This window comes from Hyperoodon ampullatus (assembly GCF_949752795.1).
Source record: "Hyperoodon ampullatus genome assembly, chromosome: 10".
Classification (NCBI taxonomy): domain Eukaryota; kingdom Metazoa; phylum Chordata; class Mammalia; order Artiodactyla; family Ziphiidae; genus Hyperoodon; species Hyperoodon ampullatus.
The window spans coordinates 1,145,097-1,168,988 of record NC_136923.1 but is presented as its reverse complement, the minus strand read 5'-3'; the positions used below and the strand labels follow the sequence as shown (position 1 = coordinate 1,168,988).

Sequence of the window (23,892 nt, the reverse complement as noted above, 5' to 3'; positions counted from 1 at the left end):
GCGGAGAGCAGGGCTGAGGTGGAAGGAGAGTGACTGGATCCTGACACCTGTGTCTAGGTTCCTTGATCCAGCTATGCCTGAAACCTCCTTCTGGACTTTTCTGTCACACAAGCCAGCACTCTTCTCGCTTGTCAAGTTGAGTAGGGGTTTGTCCCTCGTGCTGCAGGGTCCTGGCTCGTGCAGGGCAGGAGTCGGCGCCCGTCTGGGTCCACCCTGCCCGGACTCCTGCGCTCCAGGAGCCTGGAGTGTCATTCCAGGGTGACGTTCTGGGGGCCCACCAAGCCCTGGGGAGGAGGTGGGTTGCGGTGGGGAGCCTCCGAGTCCCAGGGCTCCGCCAGCCCTCCCTGCTGTGGTCTGCACCCTCCTCATGGCCGCGTGTGTTTTGAGGCTGAATAACCATGTAATTGGTTTATCCGTCCCATAGCCAAACCTCAGCAAATATGTTTTTCCTAATTAGTTGATGTTTATTTAACGGGAACAACCGGCCCATTAAATTTAATGAGGCAGGTTGTCAGGTACAAAGCGGAAGTGTCTTCCTTAAGCGCGACCCGGACTCGGCAGGGCTGGTTCCAGGGCCGGGGCCGCACGGAGCTCCTGGTCTGGGTGCAGGCAGCCCTCACTCCTGGCCCCCCAGCCCCACGTCTTCTCCACTGTGTGACACCCTCTAGCCTGGATTTCGTCCGCTCCGTCTCCCCAGCGACCTCCAGGCCCCCGGGAGAGGGTCTCCCGTCTGCTCAGCGCTGCACCTCCCATGCCAGGGCCATGACTGCCAGAGTGGACGTTCGCTGCCAATGCTCGTCTGAGTAGCTTCAAGACCCCTCCTGCCCCCTCGGTTCCCCGGCCCTCCAACCCCGACATACCCTGGACCCTGCCTGGTCTCCCCACGTCCCTTCAGCAGGCTTCACACCCCCACTGCCCGCTTAGCAGGCGGGAAGCTCTTTGCTCAGGGAGATCCAGGCTCTGCTGAGGGGTCGCCCCTGGGCCCAACGGCCGGCGGGGCGGGGCCGGGGGCGGTGGTATTAGAAAAACATTCTGGTCAGTGTGGAACAACAGAAAATAGAGTTAACTATAAAAACCCTAACAAAACACACCCTAATCTGAAACCCCAGAGGAAAGCGCGGAAACGTCTTGGTGGGCACCCCTGGCCTTGCTCCTTGTGTTTCCACGTGTGTACAGGTGGGGTTTGTTCCCCCAAACGGCGGGCTCACGCGGCTTCCACGACTTCGTTTTGAAACGGACTCACGCCCCAGGCTGAATCGCCATTGTCAGTGGCCACAGAGCTGGTGGGCGGAGCGTGTTTTATTTAACACGTCCTCTGCTGCTTGGCACTTGGTTCTTTCCAGTGTGTTGCCGATGTCACTGACACTATGATAAACCCAGTGGGGCCCAGCTCCCCAGAGGAGCCCCCTCCGGCCACTGCCCAGGCCTCCCCCGAGGGCCTCACCAACTGACGTCCGAGGTCGGCTTTCCTGCTGCCCCGAGGCTTGGGGCGTGGACCAGGGGTCGACGTGGATTCCCAGCACCCGAGACGTGGGGAGGATGGCAGGGTCAGCTCCTCGGGGCTCCCAGGCAGAGAGGAGCCTGCAGGACTTCCATGAGGGACTGACCTTGGGGTCGGCACTTGCCCATAAGGGAGGGAGGAGAGGGCGGAGGCGCAGCTGGGCTGCTCTGGGATGCGGCGCGGCAGCCCGGCCTCTGTGCCCGCTCCCCCAGGCAGTCGCTGGATGCAGCTCTGGCCCTCGAGTGGGACTCTGGCCAGGTGGCTCCTGAGCAGAGCGACTTCCCAGAGGGAGCGGACTCGGGCCAAAGGCCGGACGCCGGCAGGTGGCCTGAGGGCTCTGGGTGGCGGGCCCTCCGTTCTCACACTTGCTGAGCACTGACCATGCCTGTCACACGACCCCAGGAGAAGTGCCTGTGAAGGCTGCAGGGCGGGAGGAGGGGGAGCCATGGGCAGCGGCCACGTCCCGTGTGGTTCCAGCTCCCTGAGCCAGCTTCCACTGGGTGACCTGCGCCCTCCCTTTGTCCCTCCAGCCCTGGGTGACAGGAGCTTCATGCTACTGCTAAGTTCTGGGTTATCACAGCATCCCATCCGAGGTTTCAGCTACTCCACCTCTTCTGGGGCCAACAGCCTGGACTCAACTCCTCTGTTTAAATAATCAGTGCTTTCTGGCTCCTGGTTGGACCCTGGATGTCACAGCCAACGTCATGACATTTAATCCCCAGCCACAGGGTAGGGTGGGTATAACTCCCCAACAGGCACACAGCTGGGGCCTAACTCCCCAAGAGGCACACAGCCGGGGCCTGGGCCCAGAATGCCTGCCGCGAGGTCCACACCCTCTGGACACAAGCCTCACCTGTGCCACACTCTCTCAGGCCCCACTTCCTGCCACGTATGGCCACGTGCAGGGGCTGGAGCCGCGGGCCCACACGCAGGCACATCGTGCACAAAGGCCCACGCACGTGCACACAGAGCCCGCACCCTGAGCACACGCAACCCCCCACCAAAGTGACACTCGGACACACAGCCCTACGGCCACAGTAGGGGAGGGTGGCGCTCAGCCCACGGAAGCTTGGCTCTGGCGCCAGGGGAGTCCGGGGAACGAGCTGAGGTCCAGGAGGGAGCCAGGGGCATGAGCAGGTGGACAGCACAGCTGGCTGCCTGTGAGAGACACAGGCACAAGTGCACACGTCTGCTCACACACAGGGACCTACACACACACAGGCACAGGTGGCCAGGTGCAGACAAACCGGTGCACACGCAGGCACTCTGAGGCTGCCTCCTGGGTGGGAGAACAGGGTCTGAGACTAGGAAGCTGGACGCGGCCCTGGACACCACAGGCTTCTGACGGAGTTTCAGAAGGGTCTCGGCAGTTTCTGGCTGAAGGGTGGCTCTGATGTCACGTAGGGTCAATGAGCCGGTGACCTGGGACCCCACTGAGCCGACCTCGCAGAGGGCCCCTTGCTGGGCGCCCTGCCACCTACCGGGCTGCTGTGTGTTTCTGACTGTTCCCCGGTGTGCTGGGGAAGCTGACCAGGGCCTCTGGGTGGGCATCTCCTTGGCCAACATGCAGCTGGGCTGACACGGCTGCGGGGGCAGCTTGCCCAGCCCCCCGGACACCGACAAGCCCCGCGGACCTCCAGGACCTCCAGCTCCACATGTGAGAACTGCGGGATGAGCCGGGGCTGCAAAGCCGGCATCAGGACCGCCGGCTCTCAGCTCCAGAGGGCCTGGGCTCCAGAGAACTGCGGCAGGAAATCAAGCTCACCAGCCGAGCATGCCCCTCCTGCTGCCCACACAGCGCTGGGCTGGCAGGTGCAGCTGTGCGGTCAGGACGCCTCAGCGGGGGTCCTGCCGAGGGTCAAGGACTGGCAGGTGGGCGCCGGCCGAGCAGAGCTCAGCCCAGCCCAGCCGTCACCTGCCCTTCTCGGCCCGCATCCCGTGCTCAGTCTGCGGAACCACCAGCACCCAAGAGAAACATCCAGAAACCACCTGGTCCTCCCCTTGCCCGGTGAAGTCCAGTCCTGCCAGTTCCAGCGCCTAAGGCTCGGCCTGGTCTGTCCCCGGACCCCCTGAGGGTCACTCATGCCCCCAGCCGTCTGCAAGGCTGTCCACTTGAGCCCACCGCCCCCCGAGGCCAGGGCGACACCCCTCAGAGGGACTGAGCTGTGCTGGTCCCTCAGGAGCACCTCCTCCCGGCCTGGCAGCCACCCCCAGCCCTGCGCCCCAGCTTTACTCTCTGCAAAAGCCCAGCTGTGCACAGTCTGTGCCCCGCCCCCAGCCCCCATCTGGGCTCCCACTCTCCCAGCCTCTGGCTGCCCAGGAGCCCTCCACCCGGCGCTGGACTCGAGCTCAGCCTGTCAGGAAGCTGGCCGGCTCCCCTTGCGCACCTCCGCCTTCTCTGGGCACGGCTAGGCCCGCACCCGCCTGCCCCACTGGCGCTGGTGGGTGCCCGTCCTCCAGCTTGACCTGGGGCTGCGCTCCGGGCACGGAGGCGGCAGCAGGCCCGCCTGGCAGCCCAGACAGTACTGAGGACAAGGACACCAGCTTTATTTGTCTGCGGACAGGGGCACACACGCTACTTCTGTAGCACAAGGGGCATCGGAGGTGCCAGCAGGGGGGCCGGCGCCTGCGGTCTCTGGACTGTGGTCCCACAACGGGTCCCCTCTTCAGGCTCCAAGTCACTGCCAGGCTCGGAGTGGGCCTGCGTCAACCCTACAAAGGAGAACGGAGTTCAGGTCCACCAGGAGGGTGCGCGTCCCCCAGGCTCTGCTCCACGGGGGTCCGGTTCATGGAGAGGGTCCTACCCTGTGGGCCCCCAGGCCTGGACGCGGCCTCCTCACCTCCGTGCCCGGTGCCCACGCAGCACGTGCCCGTGGCCTCCCGCCGGCCTACCCCCTGCACCCTGTGCACATGGTCTCGGCCCGGAGACGCAGCTCTCCTTCGCCCCTCGAGGTCTCCCCTCTGTTCTCTTCTCAGCTCAGAGTGAAACCGCCTGGAGAGCCCTCACACCCAGGCGCTGGCCCATGGGACACGGCACCTCTCGGGGCTGGAGCTCGCCCGGCAGCCCTGCGGAGGAGCCTTGCGTCTTCGACCTGCTCCCTCCCTACTGCCTGGCAGCTGCCAGGAGCAAAGTGCTCTTAGGGCCGCTTTAAAGCCGGAGGCTCCTGAGGCGAGACTGGCGGGGCCTGGGACCTTGGGGAGCTGGCAGGGAGGGTCAGGAAGGAGGTCCACGCCTCAGGGCAGGGCCTCTAGGACAGCCTGCAGTGCCCCCAACATGGGGCTGGGGAGCACGTGGCACCCAGACCACCATGACCACCTCCACTCACCAAAGGCCGGGCCCCGTCAGGCCGGCACAGGAGTGGCTGCCCTCTGCCCCCGCAGCTCTCCCCCTTCCACAGGGCAGCCCGGCCCTTTCCACGACCCCTACCCTGCACCCTGGCCTCTCCACCCCCCACTGCCCAGAGGTCAGGACCGGTGGCCACCCTGGACAGCAGGGCCTGACTTCACCCAGTGCTGCTCTTGGACCTGGCCTAGCGGTGCCCACAGACCCCCTCCCCGCCCACCGCCGCGGAGCCCAGGGCGGGCGGGAGGCCGCAGCTGACGCCTACCTTGTGCGCTGAGCCGACGCAGTGCTTGTAGGCCTTGACCAGGTCCGCACACAGCAGCACCTCCTGCAGGTGCTCGCGGTAGCAGCGCAGGATCTGGGCCTGCAGCCCCGAGCACACGGGCTCCACCCTGCGGGGCCTGCGGAGAGGAGGAGGCAGTCTGGGGCAGTGCCACGGGCGAGGCATGGGGGCCGCGGCGTCCGGTCACCCACCAGAGAGGGGCCGAGGTGGCCCTCGAGGGACCCCGCCCACCCAAGGCCTCCAGGGCGCCTCCCACCCCGGGTGTGGGCCACCATCGTCTCCCCCAAAGCTGTTTTTCTGATTTCAAAACTAATACATACACAATGAGGAAAACTGGAAAAACACAAAAGGTTTTTTAAAAAACTAAGGTGTTCAGACTCACTTCCTAGAGAATATCACTGCAGCATTTTAGAGGAATTTACTATTTTTTCTTTCTTTGTTTATCAAGGTAGGTTTAGAACCTAAAACTAGACTCTAAACGCATTCATTTGAAGAATGATTTTATGTTCTCTTTTTAACAATATGAAACAAAGATGAAAAAGGGAAATAGAGCTTATTCTCCAGTCGGTCACCGGGGTCTTCCTCCTGACACCTCGCCCGCTGCCGCTCCCGCCCTCCCCTCTCTCCGGACCGCACACGTGCTCCCCTGTACATGCACCCTCTCACAATCACAGGCGTGCACACACGTGTGCACGCACACACACCTGTGCACACAGCTGTACCCTCACTCACACACGTGCACATATATACACACACACGCACTCACGCCCCCGAGCTCCTGTGTTCACGGGTTCAGGCCCCTGCTCCCCGCGGCTCCAGGCGGGGTTGCTGTCTCTCACCGCCCGCCCCGACCCCAAACCAGGCAGCAGAGGACGAGGAGGCAGGTGGCCGGCCCAGGTCCCACACTAGGATGCAGGGGCTCCAGGACACACACTCACGGGGTTTCCATGGTTTCTGGCAGGTCCACCAGGAATGTCGGAGCCGCGGCTAAGCCTGGGACCCGTGTTGCCCTCCCAAGCTCGGGCGCCACGGAGGCCTCGGCAGTGGAAGGACCCCTGCTCCTGTCACCCGGGGCCTGCAGGTCAACAGCTCCCCGGCCCCAGATCTGGTTTCAGAAGTCCAGCCTTGCAGCAGGTGCTGGGCTGGAACGCTGGTTTTAACACAACTCAACCTTCCACATCCACCCGTGAAGACCAGGAACGGAGGGCTCAGCGGCTCTTGTTACCCATCTGCGGCTGACATGCCCAGTGCCACCATCCCGGCAGCGATGCCCACGGGCCCCTGGGCCCCGCGTGTGGGCTTGGTCCTCAGGCCTGCTGACCACACACTGCAGCCCCCTCCCTTCCCACTGCCGGCCCCCACGCCCAGACAATCCCTGACGAGGGAGTGACCGTGATCAGCTAAGATCCGTAGCTTGGACGGAACTGATGGTTTACAAGCTGACCAGGCAGCAGGTGGGGTGGGGAGCAGCCGCCACGCCTGCGCTGAGGTCCACAGCTCCGAAGGCCAAGGCTGTGGTGGGAGAAACGGCCCCCTTTCCCCGGAAGGCCCTGCCCACCACCCGGGATTCCACTGGGCCCTGAGGGCGCATCCAGGGGACGCAGCGGCCCTACAGCTCCTGTCTGCACAGCGCACACGGGCTCGGAGGCTTCCTACCTGAGGAGGACACGTGTCTCTCCTCGGCGCTGACCTTCGCACGGGAGAACAGACGGGCTCCCGGGCTCACCCTCTCCTCCCGGGCCCTGGGGTCCCCTCACTGGGTTCCGTCTGCCGCTGTAGTGGGGTGACCGTGTGGCTGCCCAGTGCTTGCAGGATACCCCTCCCTCCGCGTTCAAGACCTTTCTGACACGGACACGTCCAACGGTTCTGACACGGACACGTCCAATGGTGGGCCTTCTAAATGCCTCCAGACGGGCATCTCCTCTCTGCTGCTCTCGCCTGGAAACAGCTCCCTCTGCACTTCCCTCTGGGCTCCACCGTCCCCACCTGCCCTTGGCGGGGAGCCCCCGAGGCCCCACCTTTCGGGCTCCGTCCTGGCACCCGCCGGCCGTCCTCCCACACAGGCCTCCTGCTCCCCTGGCCCTGCGGCCCCTGGAGCAGCAGCTCCCATCCAGCCCCGCTCCTGACGGACAGCTCCCCACCCGTGGCCCTTGAGGGTGCGGCCAGCAGAGCTGTCGGAGCCGCAGGTCTCATGGAAAGAGGCGTCCGGGGGCAGGACGGCCGGCAGCCTGGCCCGTGGTGTGGGGCTCGTCCTGGAGCCGCACCCTCTCCAGACCGACGGCAGAAGCGACTCCCCCGCTGGCTGTAACTGGGCAGAGCCGCGGCTTCTTAACTCTGCCCCCCAGCTCCTGTCTTCAGGTCCCTGGACCAGGGACCCCGTGCGTTCTGAGGGTGAACCTCGCAGAGCACCCAGGGGGCTCCCAGTTCAGGAGAAGCAGAGGGAGGGGCCGAGCAGAACCCAGCCCCCCACCCCAGGGTCACCCGTGGGCCCGCGGACGCCTCTCTGCGCTGGCGTTTGTCAGCCACAACACGAGGAGACAGGGTGTCAGGGAAACGTCAATCGGAAGACATTTCACCTGTCTGCCTGCAAACGGGCCGTGAATGGCGTGGGGCAGGGAGGTGAGGCTGGGTCACACAGCTGGGGCCGCGGCGAGCCTGTCCACTGCATGCAGAACGGCTCAGGCTTTATAGGCTGCTTGGACACACAGGGAAGGTACCCAGGGCAGTGACCTCTCCAGGGAGGGAGAGAAGCCCTGCCCCCCGAGCTGAGGGACACGTTAGGATTCCCATCTGGGAGGCTCTGGGGGGTGAACGCTGGCCCCCTCAGAGGTCAGCTCCCCTTGCTTGCCAGACTCGCCTCCTCTGCACGAGGGGCTGAGACGCCAGACAGGAGCCTGCAGAGTGAGGGGGGCAGGGCGGGGCAGGCATGTGGCAGACGAGAGCGACGACAGGAGGCTTCGGGGCTGGGCCCAGGTGTGGGCTGGACGATGGGCCCCGTCGGACCTGTGCTTCACAGCTCACGGCTCACCCAGGCCCGGGAATCTTAAGGCACCCATCGTGGTGTCCCTTCTCCAAGGAGCCAAGAGACCCCAAGCAGGTGCCCTGTGGGCCAGTGGGGGGGCACACAGGTTTTGGGGGCTTTGCCACATCCTGCTGTGAGTTCAGGGTCAGGGGGCGAGGAGGGCCCATTGCGCACAGCAGCCCAGGATTGGCCTGTGGGGTCAGTTCTCAACACCCACACAGCTGCCAGCTGGCAGTGTCACAGGTACTCAGGGACCCGGCTTCCAGCCCGCCTCCCCGACGGCCCTCAGGGCTGCACAGTGACAGGCGCAGAGACCACCAGGCGCTGTGGGGAGTGAGGGTCTCACACAGGCCAGCTGGCCTCGGCACCGTGGCCACCTCCGGGGATGGAAACCATGACCCCAGTGCCACCTGTGAACTGAGCTCTACCCCCTGGGGGAAGTGACACGCTTCCAGGAGGAGGGTTGTGATAAAAGGCTCCCACGAGCCAGGAATCAGCCCTCTCCTCCCTCCATCCAGGAACCAACACTGCCCACCAACCAGGCGGAGAGAAGAGCTGCCCTGGGAGCTCCAGACCGCCGCCCGCTGCCCCTGCCAGCTTCGGGAGACCAGCCATGTCGCTCTCACTGACAGGCACCCCGTGCTGGGAGCCCGGCCCTCCGCACCTGCGTGGGCACAGAGGGCCCTCCTCCCTTTCCTTTGCCCCAAACACCCTAAACTTCTCCCCCAGGGCCAACCCCAGTCGTCCCAACAACACCCCCCCAAACTCCAACGCTTGGAACTGCCCCCCCGGTCCCTGGAGCCTTTCAGCCTAGCATGTCACCCCCAACCCGCCAATTCCTCAGCACATTCACATCAAGCGCCAGGGAACCCACTTCCCGCCTGGTTTCCATCTTGGTGAGTGGAGTCCCTGTCACACCTGTGACCTACCCGGTCAGAAACCGGGAGTCACTCTAGATGCCTCCCCTCCCCCCATCATAGATGCCTCCCTCTTACCTCCTACCTATAACGTTCCTGCTTCCCTGCAATCTAACTGAAAACCGCAGATGTATCACTGCAACTCCCCAACAGCAGGCGTTCGCCCTCTCTCTCCCTGGGCCTCACCCACCCCGCCGGGGTGGCTCTAGAGGCCACTGCTCGTCCTGCTGCCTCCCCCTCCTGCACCCCTCGTCCCCGAGGCCTTCAGTCCCCGCAGACGCTCGCTCGCTCCTCTCGGCCGCTGGCTCAGGTCTGCGGAGGCCAACCCCCCCCACCCCACCCCACCCCCCCCCGTTCTGCCTCCTCTGCACCCCCTGCCGGCTGCAGCTCTGGGTGGTTCCCAGAGCGGCCGCCCCCAGGCCACAGTGACCCTTCCAGAAGGGCCCCCTCCCCCTCTGGTGCTCAGGCCTTTGGGGCCCAGCTCTCCCGAGCTCTTTGTGCCACTCCCCACACAGTCTGGGGTCTGCTTCCTCGTCCCCCTGCCCCCAAGGGCCACCAGCACCCTAAGGGCACAGACACCCCTCCCTGGCATCCCAGCCTCACTACCCCTGCTTCCTACCTAGAGGAGGGGTCCTTCTGCAGGGCCAAGGGCACCCCCATCAGCCGCCCCTTGTCTCCCCCGGCACCGGGGTGGTCTGTCCCAGTGGCCCTTCTCTCTCGTACCTCCGCTATTCCACTCTCTGCTGAAGACACACTCATCTCTGGAGCATCTAAGAGGATCGCAAACCCAAACCACTTCTGCTCATGGCCCTCCCACCCTAGCCCGCTCTCCTCTCCCAGAACCTCTGCCAGGGGCTCTGCTCTCACCCCCCGGTCCAGCCCCACGGGTTCTTCCTGCTCAGGGGCCCATCGCAGCCCTCCTGTCCCTGGAGGCTGGAGGCCCCGTCCTGACTCCGCTCCGCTAGCGCTCTCCCTCCACGCATGCCCGCGAGCCCCACGTGGGGCCCCCGCTATTCCCACAGTTCTGCGCCAGACTCACGGCCAGTGTGGTCACTGCGGGACGAGCGGCCCAGTGGGTGCCCACAGGGACCCGACACCCTCATCCTCCTGCACCTCGTACGCTGGGCACGTTGTCTCCGACATCCCCATAGCCCACCCTCTCCACGGCGAGCACTGATTGCCCTAGAACGTAAAGCAGCCCACGGGTTTCTGCAACTCCAAGGAGGTTAACAAACCCATTTCTGCGGTGATTACAGCTCGCTGGACCCTGTGCTAAGCAGTCCCTCCTGTCCGCGTCTGTCCCTTCTCTCCGGCCCTGCTCTCCCCCTCCTGAACTCGGGAGGTCCCCCGTCTGCGGCCAGTCTGTCCCCACAAGGGCGCAGGGCCCGGGGCGGCTCAGAGCTGCGGGGGAGTCCATGATGGGCGTGGCCTGGAGGACCACCCTGCCACCCTGCCGCGAGGGCACCAGGACGAAGGGGGACACAGCTTCGTGAAACAGCAACTGCACATGCTCACCCATCATTCACCGAGTCACACAGCAAGGCCACCAAGGCAGCTGGGGAGGGACCTGCCCTCTGCAGCCCCCGGCGTCGCCCCTTCGCCCCCGGCTCTGCCCTCCTTACCCCCGGGGAGGGGGGGTCCGCATGGGGGGTGGGGGAGCCCAGTGAAAGGGACGGGGCTGAAACCACACCCCTGCAGGGAAGACACGGCCACGGCCACGGCCCCAGGGAACCGGACCCTCACGCCGTCTGAAGTTCATGGTCCGCGGCTGGGAACTGCTCTCAGCTGTCCTGTGGCAAAGCTGAGACGCTTGGCTGTTCCGGCCCGGAAGGCGCGTCTGCGGCAAGGTGTGGAGCCAAGGCCCTGGGAACCCACTGCGCACGTGAAGGCCAGCGGGTAGGGGCGCCTCCCCCAAAACACGCCCTTCCTGGAGCCTCAGCATGTGACCTGGATTGGAGGTGGGGTCCTGGCAGGTACAGTTAGTCAGCATGGGGTCACGGTTGGGCAGGGAGGCCCCTGATCCAACGTGGCTGGTGTCCTCCTAAGAGGAGGAGAGACACTGACCACAGACACAGACCAGAGGAGAAGCCACGCAATGCCGGAGGCAGAGGCTGCAGTGATGCGCCTACAGGCCAAGGATGCCAAGCCTCCCGGCAACACCAGAAGCTAGACAAATGCCCGGGAGCCCTCAGCTTCAGAGAGAACCGGCTGTGGGCCACAGCAGCCCCGGGAAACACGCAGCCGGCCACGCAGGAAAGCGCCGAGTGCCGACTGGGCAGAAGTTAGTGGGAGGCAGACGGCTCACCAGTCACCTTCTGACAGACAGAAACACGCGTCTTGCGTGACAGAGGCTCTGCAGTAAATGGCTCAGGTGGGAGGCCTCTCGTCCCAGGTTGCATCTCAGGCCGGGCCTGAGGTCCAGGCCATTCTAAGGACCAGCCCCTGCCAGGTCCTAACGCGGCACAGCAGCCCATCCTGCAGGCGGGGACACCAGTGTCAGAGGGGTTAGGTGACTTGCCCAAGGCCACACAGCGAGGGACAGAGCCCGCGTAAGAGCCCGGTTACCCGGCTCCACGCCGTGTCCACTTAGCTCCGTGCCAGGTTTGAAAAATTCCCCCAAAACTCCAAGGAAGAAAGAACCAAGGGTACAGAAAAGAAGCAAAAGACACATGGGATTCAGGCTCCCAGGGGAGCCAGAAGTTTGCCAACTGGAAGGGCCGACACTGGCCAGCGCGGCCACAGGGGTGGCCATGCCAGCGCGGGGCCAGGCCCCCTCCGAGCTCACACAAGCCTGGCTGTGCACGGGCCCGAGTGTGACGTCACGCACGTCCCCCTGTGGGCTCTGCCCCACTGACCGACATCTCATCACCCCCGCCTTCTCCCATCACCACCGCTGGTGTGGAGCTGGGCCATCAGACATCCCCCCGACACTTCATTTCAGAGACGCGCTGGCGGGGGTGAACGCACAGAGCGGCTTTCTATCACGGCTCGGGGGCGAGGTGCGCGGGCTCCCCGGAGCGGCACATCCATCTCTGTCAGGACCAGCTGAGCTGCGGGGCAGGGTCCGCGGTGGCCACGAGACCAGCTGCTCACTGAGGACCCGCTTCGCTGGCCGCTGCCGACCACGTGCCACTCAGCCCGGGCGGGTGGGGCCCAGAGACACGCCGTCCCAACAGGCCACATAGGACCCCCCAGGGGGGCAGCTATTCTGGGAGCCCAGGCCTAGCAGAGCTGTGCTCCCGAGGAAACGAAGCGCAAACTGGCCCCCATGGCTGCTTAGCCAGTGACAGGATTCCTCCCTGGAACTGTCACTGCACGCACACGTGCACATGTGCACCCGTGCACGGAACAGAGAGGCCACTCCTGGCTTTGGTCCTTTGTGGAAAAGCCGCAGGGGAAGCACACGTCCCCCCCCCCACCGAGGAGCCTCCCGATTCACCAGACATGTGGGGTGGACGCAGCCCAAGGAGGCGTGGGTCGCGGGGATCTTGGGGGTCCGCAGAGGGCCACACTAGGACCACTGGGGCCGCACAGCCGTTCCCCACGGTCCCTCAGCGGCCGGGGGGCTGGAGGCTCCAGGGGAGGGAGCGGCAGCAGCGGCGCCTGAGGACCCCCAGGACCCCGTTGCCGGCATCCTCTTCTTTCCTTTCCCCGAGGCCTCCCTGTCTCCTGGGCAGCGGCACCTGCTGGCGGGTGTCCCCCCCCAGTCTGCCTCCCCCACCTCCTTGTGACACACCTGGGGGGCCTCTCCAAGCCCTGCTGTGCCCCCTCCTCCCCGTGCAGGCCCAGCCGCTTGACTGCTGCCCAGGGACGGGCCGGCACCTCCTGCTCTTATGTAAGTTTTCACCGAGGCCCAGACCCCGCAGGGACCCTGGCCCCCGGCCCTGTGCTGCAGAGCCATGGCCCCAGGAAGAGCACGGTGCCACAGACACTGGCTCAGGCCTCCTGCCTGTCCACGCCTGCCTGTCGGTCCACCGTACACGGAGCGGCCGAGGCCACACTGAGGCTTCTCCTGTGACGGGTGTGACACGGCAGGGGCGACTCCCCAGGCTGCTCCTTGGCTCCCAAGCCCCTGGGATGTGCCCGCCCTGCAAGGCACTGCACAGGGCCACTGCCGGGGGGATGCTGGCTGGTGTCCCGGTGGCAGGCTGCCATCACAGGCACCGTATGGGCCGAGGTCCTGCGTGCACTCGCTGCCAGCCTCCGTCCTCCCATCCCCTCTGACTGGAGCTAAGTGTCCCTGATCGACTGTGTCACCTCTGCTCACCCACGAGGGGCTGGCATGGCTCACACCTACAAGGGCGCCCGGCGGCTGGGGCCAAACCTGCGCGGAGTGGCCCCATTGGACTGGGAGTGCCCCGCGGGCAGGGACCAGCTTACTACCTCTGCGTCCAGGGTCCCCGCCGACGCCGAGCTCAGCAGATGACCCAGCCCAGGGAGACCATCACCCCGACCATCCAGATGTCTGCCTGGTCCAGCCTGTTGCCTCTGTGGCCTGTGGGTGGGCCCTGGGCCTGCTCTCCAGCTGCCTCTGGACGGACTCCGCTTCCTGGGGGAGCCTCCCCGTGCCCAGCCCCAGGAGTGGGACCCTCGCAGCAGCCAGGAGCTCAGTGTCGACTGGAAACCAACAAACCAAGGAGCTTCCCTCTGGGCTGGGCCAGACCACGCAGCCCTCCACACGCGGCAGAGTTGGGTCGGCGGACAGCATAAGCCTCAGTGTAGGACGGCCAGCATTTCCCAGCCCCCAAAGAGGTTTGTGGTGTGGCGTGGTGTGCTCTGGTGACAGGGGACACAGGGACAGAGGCAGGAACTAACCCCCGATGCCGTTGGGTGAGACTCAGGCAGAAATACCCCTGGTGACGTGAGCAGGCACAGCTGCTCCTCCCCGGGCCTTCCCTGCAGTGACTCTGAGGCTGGGCTGTCCCTAGTCCCCTCTGTGATGGGACCGAAGCCGAAGCCTGGAGCCCCTGGGCACCCCCGACCCCTGGGCCTGCCCGGCCCTTGCGTCCGGCCCGCACAGGCCTCCTGTCGTCACAGGAACTGCCTCCCCGGGGCCTCCTCCCACCCGGCCCCTGCGTCCACTGACTCAGACCCTTCCCGAAGCCCTGCCCGCCGCCGGCCCAGCAGACCCGAACCCTCCACCTGCCACACAGCTTCCCCGCCTCAGCCTGCAGAAACGTGTCCTCAGCTGAAACCTGACACATAATCCCAGTGAAGAAACAGATTAGTGCAGAGCTGGCGCGGTGGGGGTCTTCGCAGGTCCATCCCCCGCTCTACGGTTTCCCAGCACATTTGGGAACCGCAGGGGCCTTTTCCTGGCTGACCCGGGGTGTTCTGAGGGGCGTCCCTGGACGCTGGGGCTGATTCACTCTGTGGGCCACACCCCCGTCCACTGTCACCAACACAGGAGGTGCAAAGGGCCTCAGGGCATCACCCATCCATGCACCTCACACGTCGCCGAGGGCGGGGTGGGGCCGGAGTCTCCACGCAGGAAGCACCGGGACGGTCAGCCCCCTCCTCACCCCCATCTATGCTCTGAACCACAGCTGACTCTCAGCAGCATCAGAGTCGCCTCCGGTCCCCAGAGTCCAGCAAGACCCTGGCGCCGCCTGATCCGAGGAGAGGGAGCCAAAGCCAGGAGGCGGGGGGACGCGGCCCCCAGCCGTGTGGTGCTGGGCTTCCTGTGCTCCCCGTCAGCCTGGGGTCACCGAGCACACAGCACGGGGGTGGGGGGCGCCCTCCTGCCCTCCTGCCGGAGGGGCCGCAGGGAGTGGGTGGTGCAGCCCGGGACGGGGAAGCGGCCAGAGCAGCGGTGAGGGCGCTTTACACTGAGCACAAAAGGTCAGTAACTGAGCAGGTGCGGGTGTAGCACGTGGAGGACAAGGGAGCCAGGCCCGCTGAGGAGGGAACTCCACACGTGGAGCAGCTGCAAGAACCCTAGCGCCGGAACCCGGGGAACCCGTGTGGACCTCATGTGCTCAGACACACGTACGCGTGAGTGTGCGGAAACTCACACACGTAAATGTGCACAAAACACTGACACCCCAGCAGCAGCAAGCACGCCCGGCGCCCAGATCTTGGTTTCTAAGCGCCACTCTGCAGTAAACAGAACAGAGTGGAGACGCGGCTGATTCCAGGGCTGGGGCCAGAACACCTGTGCCAGAGAGTGAAGGCCACTCAGAGCGTGAAGCCACACATCAAAAGGACAGAAGAGTGTGTCTGAAGGCAGAATCCTGGACCACGTGAGCAACGACATCAACGAGGGAATTTATTACAACCCAACAAGGCACTGTGACTCCTTGACTCTGTCCTAACATAAACGAACAAACGAACACCTCAGTGGGAGAGAAGGGAAACTCTCCCTTTAATTCAATTCATAAATGTAGAGGAAACGATGCAAGTAAACAACTGCCATGGGCCACCCTGACCGTGGTGGCTGGTTCAGGGGAGAGTAGCCCCTAGAAGCCGAGGCTGAGGCATCAAGATCTGGACACACCCTGGAGAACCTCCCACAGAGCAGGGATCAAGCACAAGGGGACACAGCCTGTGCAGAGAGACCAGGCAGACCCACCGTGACCGGGTCATGGTCCACATCCCTAGTGGAGAGGTGGGACCCACCCGGAAGGGCACGGCACCATTTGGGGGGCCTTCCTGCTGGGAACGCACGGCCTGAGGCTGGCCAAGAGGAAGCATCGGGCGGACCCAGGCTGAGGTCACCCTTCAGAAAGAGAGGCCTGTACCCTTTTAGACTGTCGAGGTCACGAGAGACAGAGAAGACCAAGGAACGGCCCCAGCTGGAGACGGATGGTCACGGAGGTGCAGCACAAACTCCTGGGCCAGAAAGGAAAGGGCCGCGGTGGGCAGCGGGGGACGTGCCTGTGGTCTGCGGCTGAGTCAGCGAGGGCTTCCCGACCAGAGGAGCTGGGTGTGGTCACGGAGCACGGTCCTGGGAGGTGCACGGTGGTCTAGAACACTTAGCGGCAACAGGTCACCATGTCAGGAAAAGACAGTCTTTTTGTCTAGAGGGAGGCAGTGAGGGCGCTCTAGTGTGACCGGTCGGGGACCTGGCTTAAGGGAACAGTTCTTGTTCTTGGGACCTTTCTATGGGCTTGAAATTATTTCAAAATAAGGCAAAATAGAACACAACAAGGATGGCAGTTCGAGAGGACTGAATGGATTCAAAAGGATGTATCTGTCCCAAAAAAGAGCCCACCAGGTTTTCCTTTTTTTCTCCAGCTGGGAGTGGGGTAGAGAAAGTTTGACAAAGTGATTCTAAATTCATTGGAAAAAGATCACCAAGGTAGAAGAACTTGCTCTGATGGATATTTAATATTTTAAATTAGTGTAGCTGCATAGTATGTTTTATACATATCTAAAACGTGCAGGCTTGGCCCCGGAAAAGAGTCCAGAAACACACCCAAGGACGTTAGCGCAGGACTGGGTGGACTTCCACATCATGCTGATGGGACAGAGAGGTCCCCATGTGGGAGAGAACCCACGTGGATCTGTGCTCCACACCCCACACCTAAGGAACCACAGTGGGGTCATCTGGAGCACGCCTCAGTGGGGAGCAAGTCACAGCGGTTCTCATCCTAAAAATGTGGGTATGGTGGGAAGGAAGGCCTTTGTGATAGAACCTAAGTCACAAACAGAAAAATTAACAACAACAAAAATGCACTGGGTCCCTATCCCCCCATCAACTTCCAAAGGACAGAAATTAAACTCAAAAAATAGTCACAATGGAAATAAAAGATTAATCACACTGTTACACAAAGACCTTTTAAAAAGAATTAATAAGGAAAAAAGGGCGAAGGCCATACGTAAGTAATTCACAAAAGAAGAAATGAAAACAGCTGGTAATTTCTGGAAGGGTTTAACCTCACCGATCCTGGAAGAAATGAGGAAGTTTAAAAAAGAGAGGTTTTGTTTGTTTGGTTTTGGTTGTGAGATTGGCAAAGATGTTTTTTAGAAATATTGTTAAAATCCTGTGCTTGGGGAAATGGACACCGTCCAGCATCATTGTTTGGAGTGAAAATTGGTACAGGGCCTCCATTGTTCTGGAGAGCCAGTAAGTAAAATGTAAACACATAAATATACACATATAAATACACAGTTGTGTGTGTGTGTGTGTGTGTGTATGTGTTCTCTGACCCAACAATTCCCTCTACAAGGTTTTAAATAAGTGCACAACAGATAAACCCTATTTGTTGCAGTTATCATTATATTGGTGAAAAACGATCAGAAAACTCCCCAGGATTCATCAATAAGTGAGCGATTACATAAATTCTGACCATCTAGAATAACAATGTGGTATGAAAAGTGAACATGTAAATGCACATTTACCAACATGGACACAGGCCCACAGAATGCGGACGAGGGAGGTGACGTGTGTTTCCACGAGCCCACTTATGTCCAACTGTGTGTGTGCTCACCTCAGAGTGACGTCACCACAACTTAAGCAGGGCGAAATTTGGGCTTTTTTAACTTTTTAATACTTTTCTGCATCGTTTGATTTTTTACAATATTCATGTATCACTTTTCTAAGCAGAAGACAAAACTATTTTTCATTTTGAAAAACTGTAAAGATACATAATCATCTGGATATTTTCATCACTGATGACTTCAAGATGCTATAGTAAACAGCAAATCAAACAATGTGCAGACACCACATCCATACGTTATAGATCTGGATGGATTCTACAAGTGCACTGCAAGGTATTATGTATATCTGAACACACACACACATAATCAGAGAGGACGAAGACAGGTGGGTGTGGAATGCAAAGCAAATGGGCACGTGCACAAAGTAGGAGTTAAATCTTTGTTGAATTGGGAGCAAATAAAGAAATGCTTCTCTCTGAAAAGTCTGAAATAGAAATCAACGTGCTGGGCTTCCCTGGTGGCGCAGTGGTTGAGAGTCCGCCTGCCGATGCAGGGGACACGGGTTCGTGCCCCGGTCTGGGAAGATCCCACATGCCACGGAGCGGCTGGGCCCGTGAGCCATGGCCGCTGAGCCTGCGCATCCGGAGCCTGCGCTCCGCAACGGGAGAGGCCACAACAGTGAGAGGCCCGCGTACTGCAAAAAAAAAAAAAAAAAAAAAAAGAAATCAACGTGCTCACAGAGTCAAAGGAATGCATGCCTCTTCCGGTGGATCTGCTACGAGACCGACCGTATGGCTCCGGCACCCCACCTGTGCCACCGCTGCTCAAGAATGGGAAGGACGTGACCCTTGCCTGCCCCGTGGTCACAAATCACAGGTGTCACGGGCACCCTCTCTCCTTTCCCCTGGCGCATGCACCCGCCCCGCCGTGCACACGCAAGCGCACACACGCTGAGAGACAGGCTGGTACAACAGGCTGAAACGAGCATGAATCAGGGCAGAGACGCTCGGCTGTAACAACCATCAACCACACAGGACAGGACGGCAGCCTGAGCTCAACACACTTCACCTGCCACCTCTAGAGCCGTCATCCTGAAACTCGCCCACTGCCATCCGTTCAGAGCTTCCCAAGCCTTCAGAAAGAGCCCAGACCCCGGCAGTCATGCCCTCTCCCCTCGGGTGGACTCGGCGGACGCGGGAGGCTGGCAGGGGCAGCCTGGGCAACGGGCCTCTGCTGACCACCGGCGCTGTCCCCTTGGGAAGCCCGTTCACGGCACGACTCCCCATGATCCTGTCCACAGAACGAGCGAGGTGACATCGTCCAGGTGCCTGGGCCACAGGCAGCATCCGCCGAGTGCCAGGGCCTCCCTCCCGTCTGCCTCGCAAGCCCACAGGAGCTGCAGCCTCCGCTCCGGCTGGGCCCACTGTGCGAGGTGTCGTGTGTGACCCACTCTGCACAGGCCAAGCACATACACACCACACGGGAGGGGCCCGGGCCTTGCTGGTGTGGAATCTACATGGGCTCCTGGCCTAGCACCGGCAACTTCCTGCCACATCGGCCCCAAGCGAAAGCTGGAGCCCAGCTGTCCCCACCTGACCCAGCACTGTTTGGCCCTCTCTGGAATGCATTTTACCTCCCAAACAGTTCCGTTTAATCGGTGTTAGAGATGTGCTATGCTGCACAATCACCCCTCATAATTTTTCTTAATTCCTCAAGATGCATTCTGCTACCTTTGAAGAAATAAACACAGCTTCACTGCTCATTTTTACCATATGGAAAGTGTCATAAATTTTATATCCAAGACAAATGGCAAGCTTTGTATTATAAAAATCCTATTTTTCCTGTTATAGCTTCAACCAGACTTTTGGCCTTTGCTTAAATAGGCATTTGGACTGAGCTGCACATGGTTTTGAGCTGATACACAGAAGCTACAGCAACAAACCCTGAGAGCAAAGAGCCTTTTGTCACCATGGCTCCCACCCTACACTCTCCAGCCAGGCAACCAGACGTGGCCGCACCTTGTTTCACCGCGCGGTGCTGTCCTCCTTCTGGGATTTCAGCCTGGGCCCTGAGGACTAGTTATCATGTAGATCAGGGTCTGGAGGACTAGACATCATGAGACTGGGTTAGGGCGGATGGGGCTGCCTGCCCGGGAGGGCTCATACCTGCCTCAAGGTCACCTAGTGGTCAGCATGGCACAGGCTGTGCTGGGCCTCAATGCCCGGTCCCTGGAGGGAGGGAAGCTCTGAAGAGCGAGAGGCACAGAGGAAGGGACATCACAGGGAGACCAGCGTCCCCTCTGCTTCACACCAACACTGCCGTGCTGCCACCAGAAACCAAGACCCAGGCGGAAACAGCGCCGATGGCTGCGGCTAGCATCCTGCATCACCCAAGACACGGCAGGGGACATGCAGACACCTGGGAACCCCAGAGCCACGTTCAAGATACACGCTCTTCCCCAAACGACTCCCAGATCTGAGCAGTTGTGTCCTTAAAACAAGGAACCATGTGTCATAAACACATTTTTCTCATCTAGGACCGAGGTGACCATATTTTTTACTTTTAAACCATTTTATATTTCTAACCCATATTTAGAAACTCATACCTGCCTGAGGTAGAAGCTTGTTTACCTGACAAAGGAGACAATGTCAAAGGAAAGAAAGGGGCAGCACGTTCCCTCAGCCCAGCTCTGACAAAAGCAGGGCTGTGACAGTGACCCTCTAGGGGACAGTGCCAGCCCTGCCGGGGCCAAGGACCCCGAGGTGGCTGCTATGAGCCAATTCACCGGTCAGGCTGCTCGCAGGACAGGTGGGGAGGGAAATCGTGTGTCAGCTCAAGCGAAACTCCTGGGCAGTGGGACAACTGTCCTCACGAGACGCCTGAAAGGCGGCCCATCCACCGCGGGAAATTCACAGAAGAGTGGGGCAGCCAGAGTCAGAGCGCCACGACCCCGCCAGGAGTCTCTTGTAGGAGCTGGGGGTCGGCCTGCCGGAAGCGCTGCATGGACGGTCAGTGGGGTCCAGCTGACCGGGCAGTGGCAGCGAGCTAGGACGGCGCTGCGGCCAGCGAGGGGCTGCCCACGGGCCCTGTGGTTTCGGGGGTGCCTCCACACGGTGGCTCACGGCGTCCCCTCATTGTGCGTGTGTTGGGTGGGAGCAGGGGGCAACAGCGGGAGGGATGGTCTGGGGACCATCTAAAGCGTTCCTAGGAATCACGGCCCAGGGTATGTGCCCTCAACTTCCCCGAGACTGGACTGTGGAGAAGCCTTGGACTAGTGGCTCTCGATTCTCTGCGGTCTGACCACACCAGGAACACAGGGCCTGTCCTGGACGATAAAACCAGGGTCCACTCCAGCCTGGACCCACAGCCGTGCCGTGAGTGCAAGGGAAGCCCCAGGGCGGCACGTGGCCAGCCCGTACCACACACGCCGCTTCTCCGGAGGCGGACCCTCAGGACAGAGAGCTCCTGGGTGGGGTGGGTGGAGCCCCCGACCCTTCAGACCCTGCAGCCTTTCCTCCAGGGGCCTGGAGGCTGGCGGGATGCTAACACGTAACCACGGACCTCTCATAGACGTGCTTGCAGAGGCTGCAGAGATCACCCTTCCTGGAGACCCCGCCCTGGTCCTGTGGCACCTGGCACCTGGAGACGGTGCGGCATCCGGGAGGTCAGCAGAGCCCTGCCCTTGTCGCCGCCAAGGGACGGGAGCCCGGCCCACGGGGCCCGGATCTGAGGGGCTCTGAGACCTACACAATGACCGCTCGACTGTCCCGAGCCCTCGGCGGGGCTGCCTCTCGGGAGGACAGGGCGTGCGGTGCTGGCACAGATGACCACGCGGGACCCTAAGCAGAGCTTTCTCTCGGAAGCGGAACAGGGAGGCTACAGACTCGGAAGAATAAACCCAAGGAGGACGCTGCACAGTGCAACCCCTTCACTGACTGAAAAGGGAACATTCCTCCACTGTAACAGCATCTGATCCCCAGAAGATGATCTGAAACGTGACCCTCCAAGCAAAAGGAAAGTGGCACAAAGATCGGAGCCTTCCAGGATGGGGGCTTCACTCCCGAAGCCACAGGCGTTAGCAGAGCTGGGATGAGGGCCGTCTCGTCTCGGCCGAGGGGAGGGATTAACAGACTGTCGTCTCTGAGCCCAGCTTCCTGAGTCACGGGTCTCTGAGCAGTAAGAAGGCACCGGGTGGCGGCCAGGCGCCCCTGGAGGCTGCGACCAGGTGGGGTGGGGTCCGCCGGGGGCTCACGCCCCGCGGGACAGGCTCTGGGCGCACCGCCTGTGGTCCTCAGGAGGCTCCCCCCGGTCAGGAGCCTCCCTCCTTCCTGCCAGGCCCTGGCCTCCCCCCCGGCGCCCGAGCCTGGGGGTCTGCACGGCCCCTTCTCATCTCTCGGTGTTGCTCCGGAGCCAGGGACGGTCCCCAGAGTCTCAGCCACCCTCCGCCCGCTGTCCCACTGCATCCTCGTCGGGGGCCCAGCTCATGTGCGGGGGCCTCGTGTGTCTGTCTGCCAAGAGGGAGAGTCACCGGCTGGCGGTGCCGAAGCGGGGCCCACGTGGGCTCCCCACCTCCACCTCGGCACTGGCGCCGCCTCAGCCTCTCCCAGATGCTGCCAGGCATCTTTCTAGAACACGAATCCCCGCTTACAAGCTTTCTCACGCTTGCCGCTGCCTGCAGGACGCATTCCAGTTCTCTCACACGCACAGAAGGCCCTTCACAACTGCGACCGGGCCGCCCTTTCAGCTGCACCCGAGCCTCAGGCCTACCCCTTGACACCTGCTTCCCCCGACACAGATCCCTGCTTTCTCCGGCACCGTGCCCGGGTCTCTGCCCACACGGCCCCAACGGCAGAGCCGAATCAGCCGGGAAGCCCCGCGGCCTCTGCCCGGGAGGGCATCATTCACGCGGTGGTAAAGCAATGATCACACTGGATATACCACGCGGGTGCTCCAGTCCGGGGCCCGGGACACAAAGCAGCAAACACGGCTCCTGCCCGCAGAAGCCTGAGGGCCAGTGGAGCACGGTGCAGGGACAGAAGGGGCGCCCAGCAGGGGTCTCGGCCCCAGGTCCACCCCGGCGAGCCCAGAGGGCGGTGCCGCCTCGGGAGATGTGTCCGTGCGCCCTGACATGTGGCACCAGCTCGCCCTCTGGGAGAGGGCCCGGATCACCGCCACCTAATCCTGTCTGCAGAGAGAAGGGACGACGGAGAGCCCTACGGGGGCAGCGAGTCACATGACAAGCACACCCAGCCGTCTTTGTGGACATGGCCTGGGCCGGGGCAGGCCACGGGGAGAGTCCCTGAAGGGGGAGCCTCCCCGCTCGAGGCCAGTCACGAGCAGATCACAAGGAGACTCTGCCCGGAGAAACCTGGTGGCCGCTGTCCACGGGCTACGGGAGCCAGTCAGCCTGCCAGCCTGCAGCGATGTCTCTGCCGGACGTCTGTGAGTGGGCACTGCGGCCCAGGAGGAAAGAGCAGGCCTGGGCCCCATCGGACCTGGTTCGGATCCCGCACTACCCCTGCCGTGGGTCCTGAGCACCCGTGGGGACCACTCGGCCCTCGCAGGAGCCTGAGCAAAAGAGGCACCATCTCCGCCCTGTTTCACAGTCCAGGAAGTGACCCCGCAAGGTGCCGGACGCGGCTTTGGCCCCTGCCACGCGCTTCACACCAGGAGACCCTGAACCACACAGGCTCTGGCACAGCCGCCGCGCGTGATATCCTTAAAGAAACGGATTACCTGCACTTTGTCTCGTGAATGAATTATTAAATGGGTGTTGATTCGTCAACCTCTCAAAGAGCCAGGTACACCCGTTTAAACCACGTATTTTGGTAAATTTCTGAATAGACAATGCTCCTTTTAACAGGTTAGGTAAGGTAAGGAAGTCAGAGACAGAAACATCCTCTGAATTCAGGCTAATACAGCACCACCTGGATTAGAGGATGTTTGAACCCGTCGTATTCAGGATTCAACCCCACAAGCACTGTCTCCATAGACAATCACCGTTCCGTCATGAGGTCCCTGACAGATGCAGACGGGGAAGCTCACACACCTGAAAACCAGCTCCTCCCTCAGGTGGGCCCACGTCAGGCAGGAGCCCGGCCCAGGTGAAGTGGGCAGCCCAGCAGCTGTGTCCTCGTGGACCAGGCCTCTCTGGTCACAGTCCCTGCAGCACGGTGACTCAGTCCCAGGAAACAGTCAATAGCCTGCATCTTTCGGCTCCCCTGTGCTGACCTCTTTGAGGGCCGCCCTCGGTGGGGCTGGGAGCTGTACGAGTTTCCTGCCGGGGGGTTGCCGAGAGCAGCTCTGGATGACTCCCACAGGAAGAGGACAGAGGTTATCATAAAAAATAGATGTGACAATAAATGCAGGATGTTCCCCGGGGTCTTAATCTCTTCCTTCAGGAAACCCAAGCAATCCCGCCTTCCGTGCTGTTGTGAGGTAGAG

The 23,892-nt window shown here is 62.0% G+C and overlaps 1 protein-coding gene across 1 annotated transcript in view; it reads right to left on the bottom strand.

The window, feature by feature from the left end:
- Positions 1–4,027: 4,027 nt before the first annotated feature.
- CHCHD6 (coiled-coil-helix-coiled-coil-helix domain containing 6) overlaps positions 4,028–23,892 on the bottom strand; it is a 131,662-nt gene continuing 111,797 nt past the window's right edge. Inside the window, exons 7-8 of the mRNA XM_079713900.1 lie at positions 5,110–5,245; positions 4,028–4,213 (exon numbers count right to left, since the gene is read on the bottom strand). Coding sequence (XP_079570026.1) covers positions 4,208–4,213; positions 5,110–5,245 — 142 coding nt within the window. The 3' untranslated portion in view covers positions 4,028–4,207. The remainder of the gene's footprint in view (positions 4,214–5,109; positions 5,246–23,892) is intronic.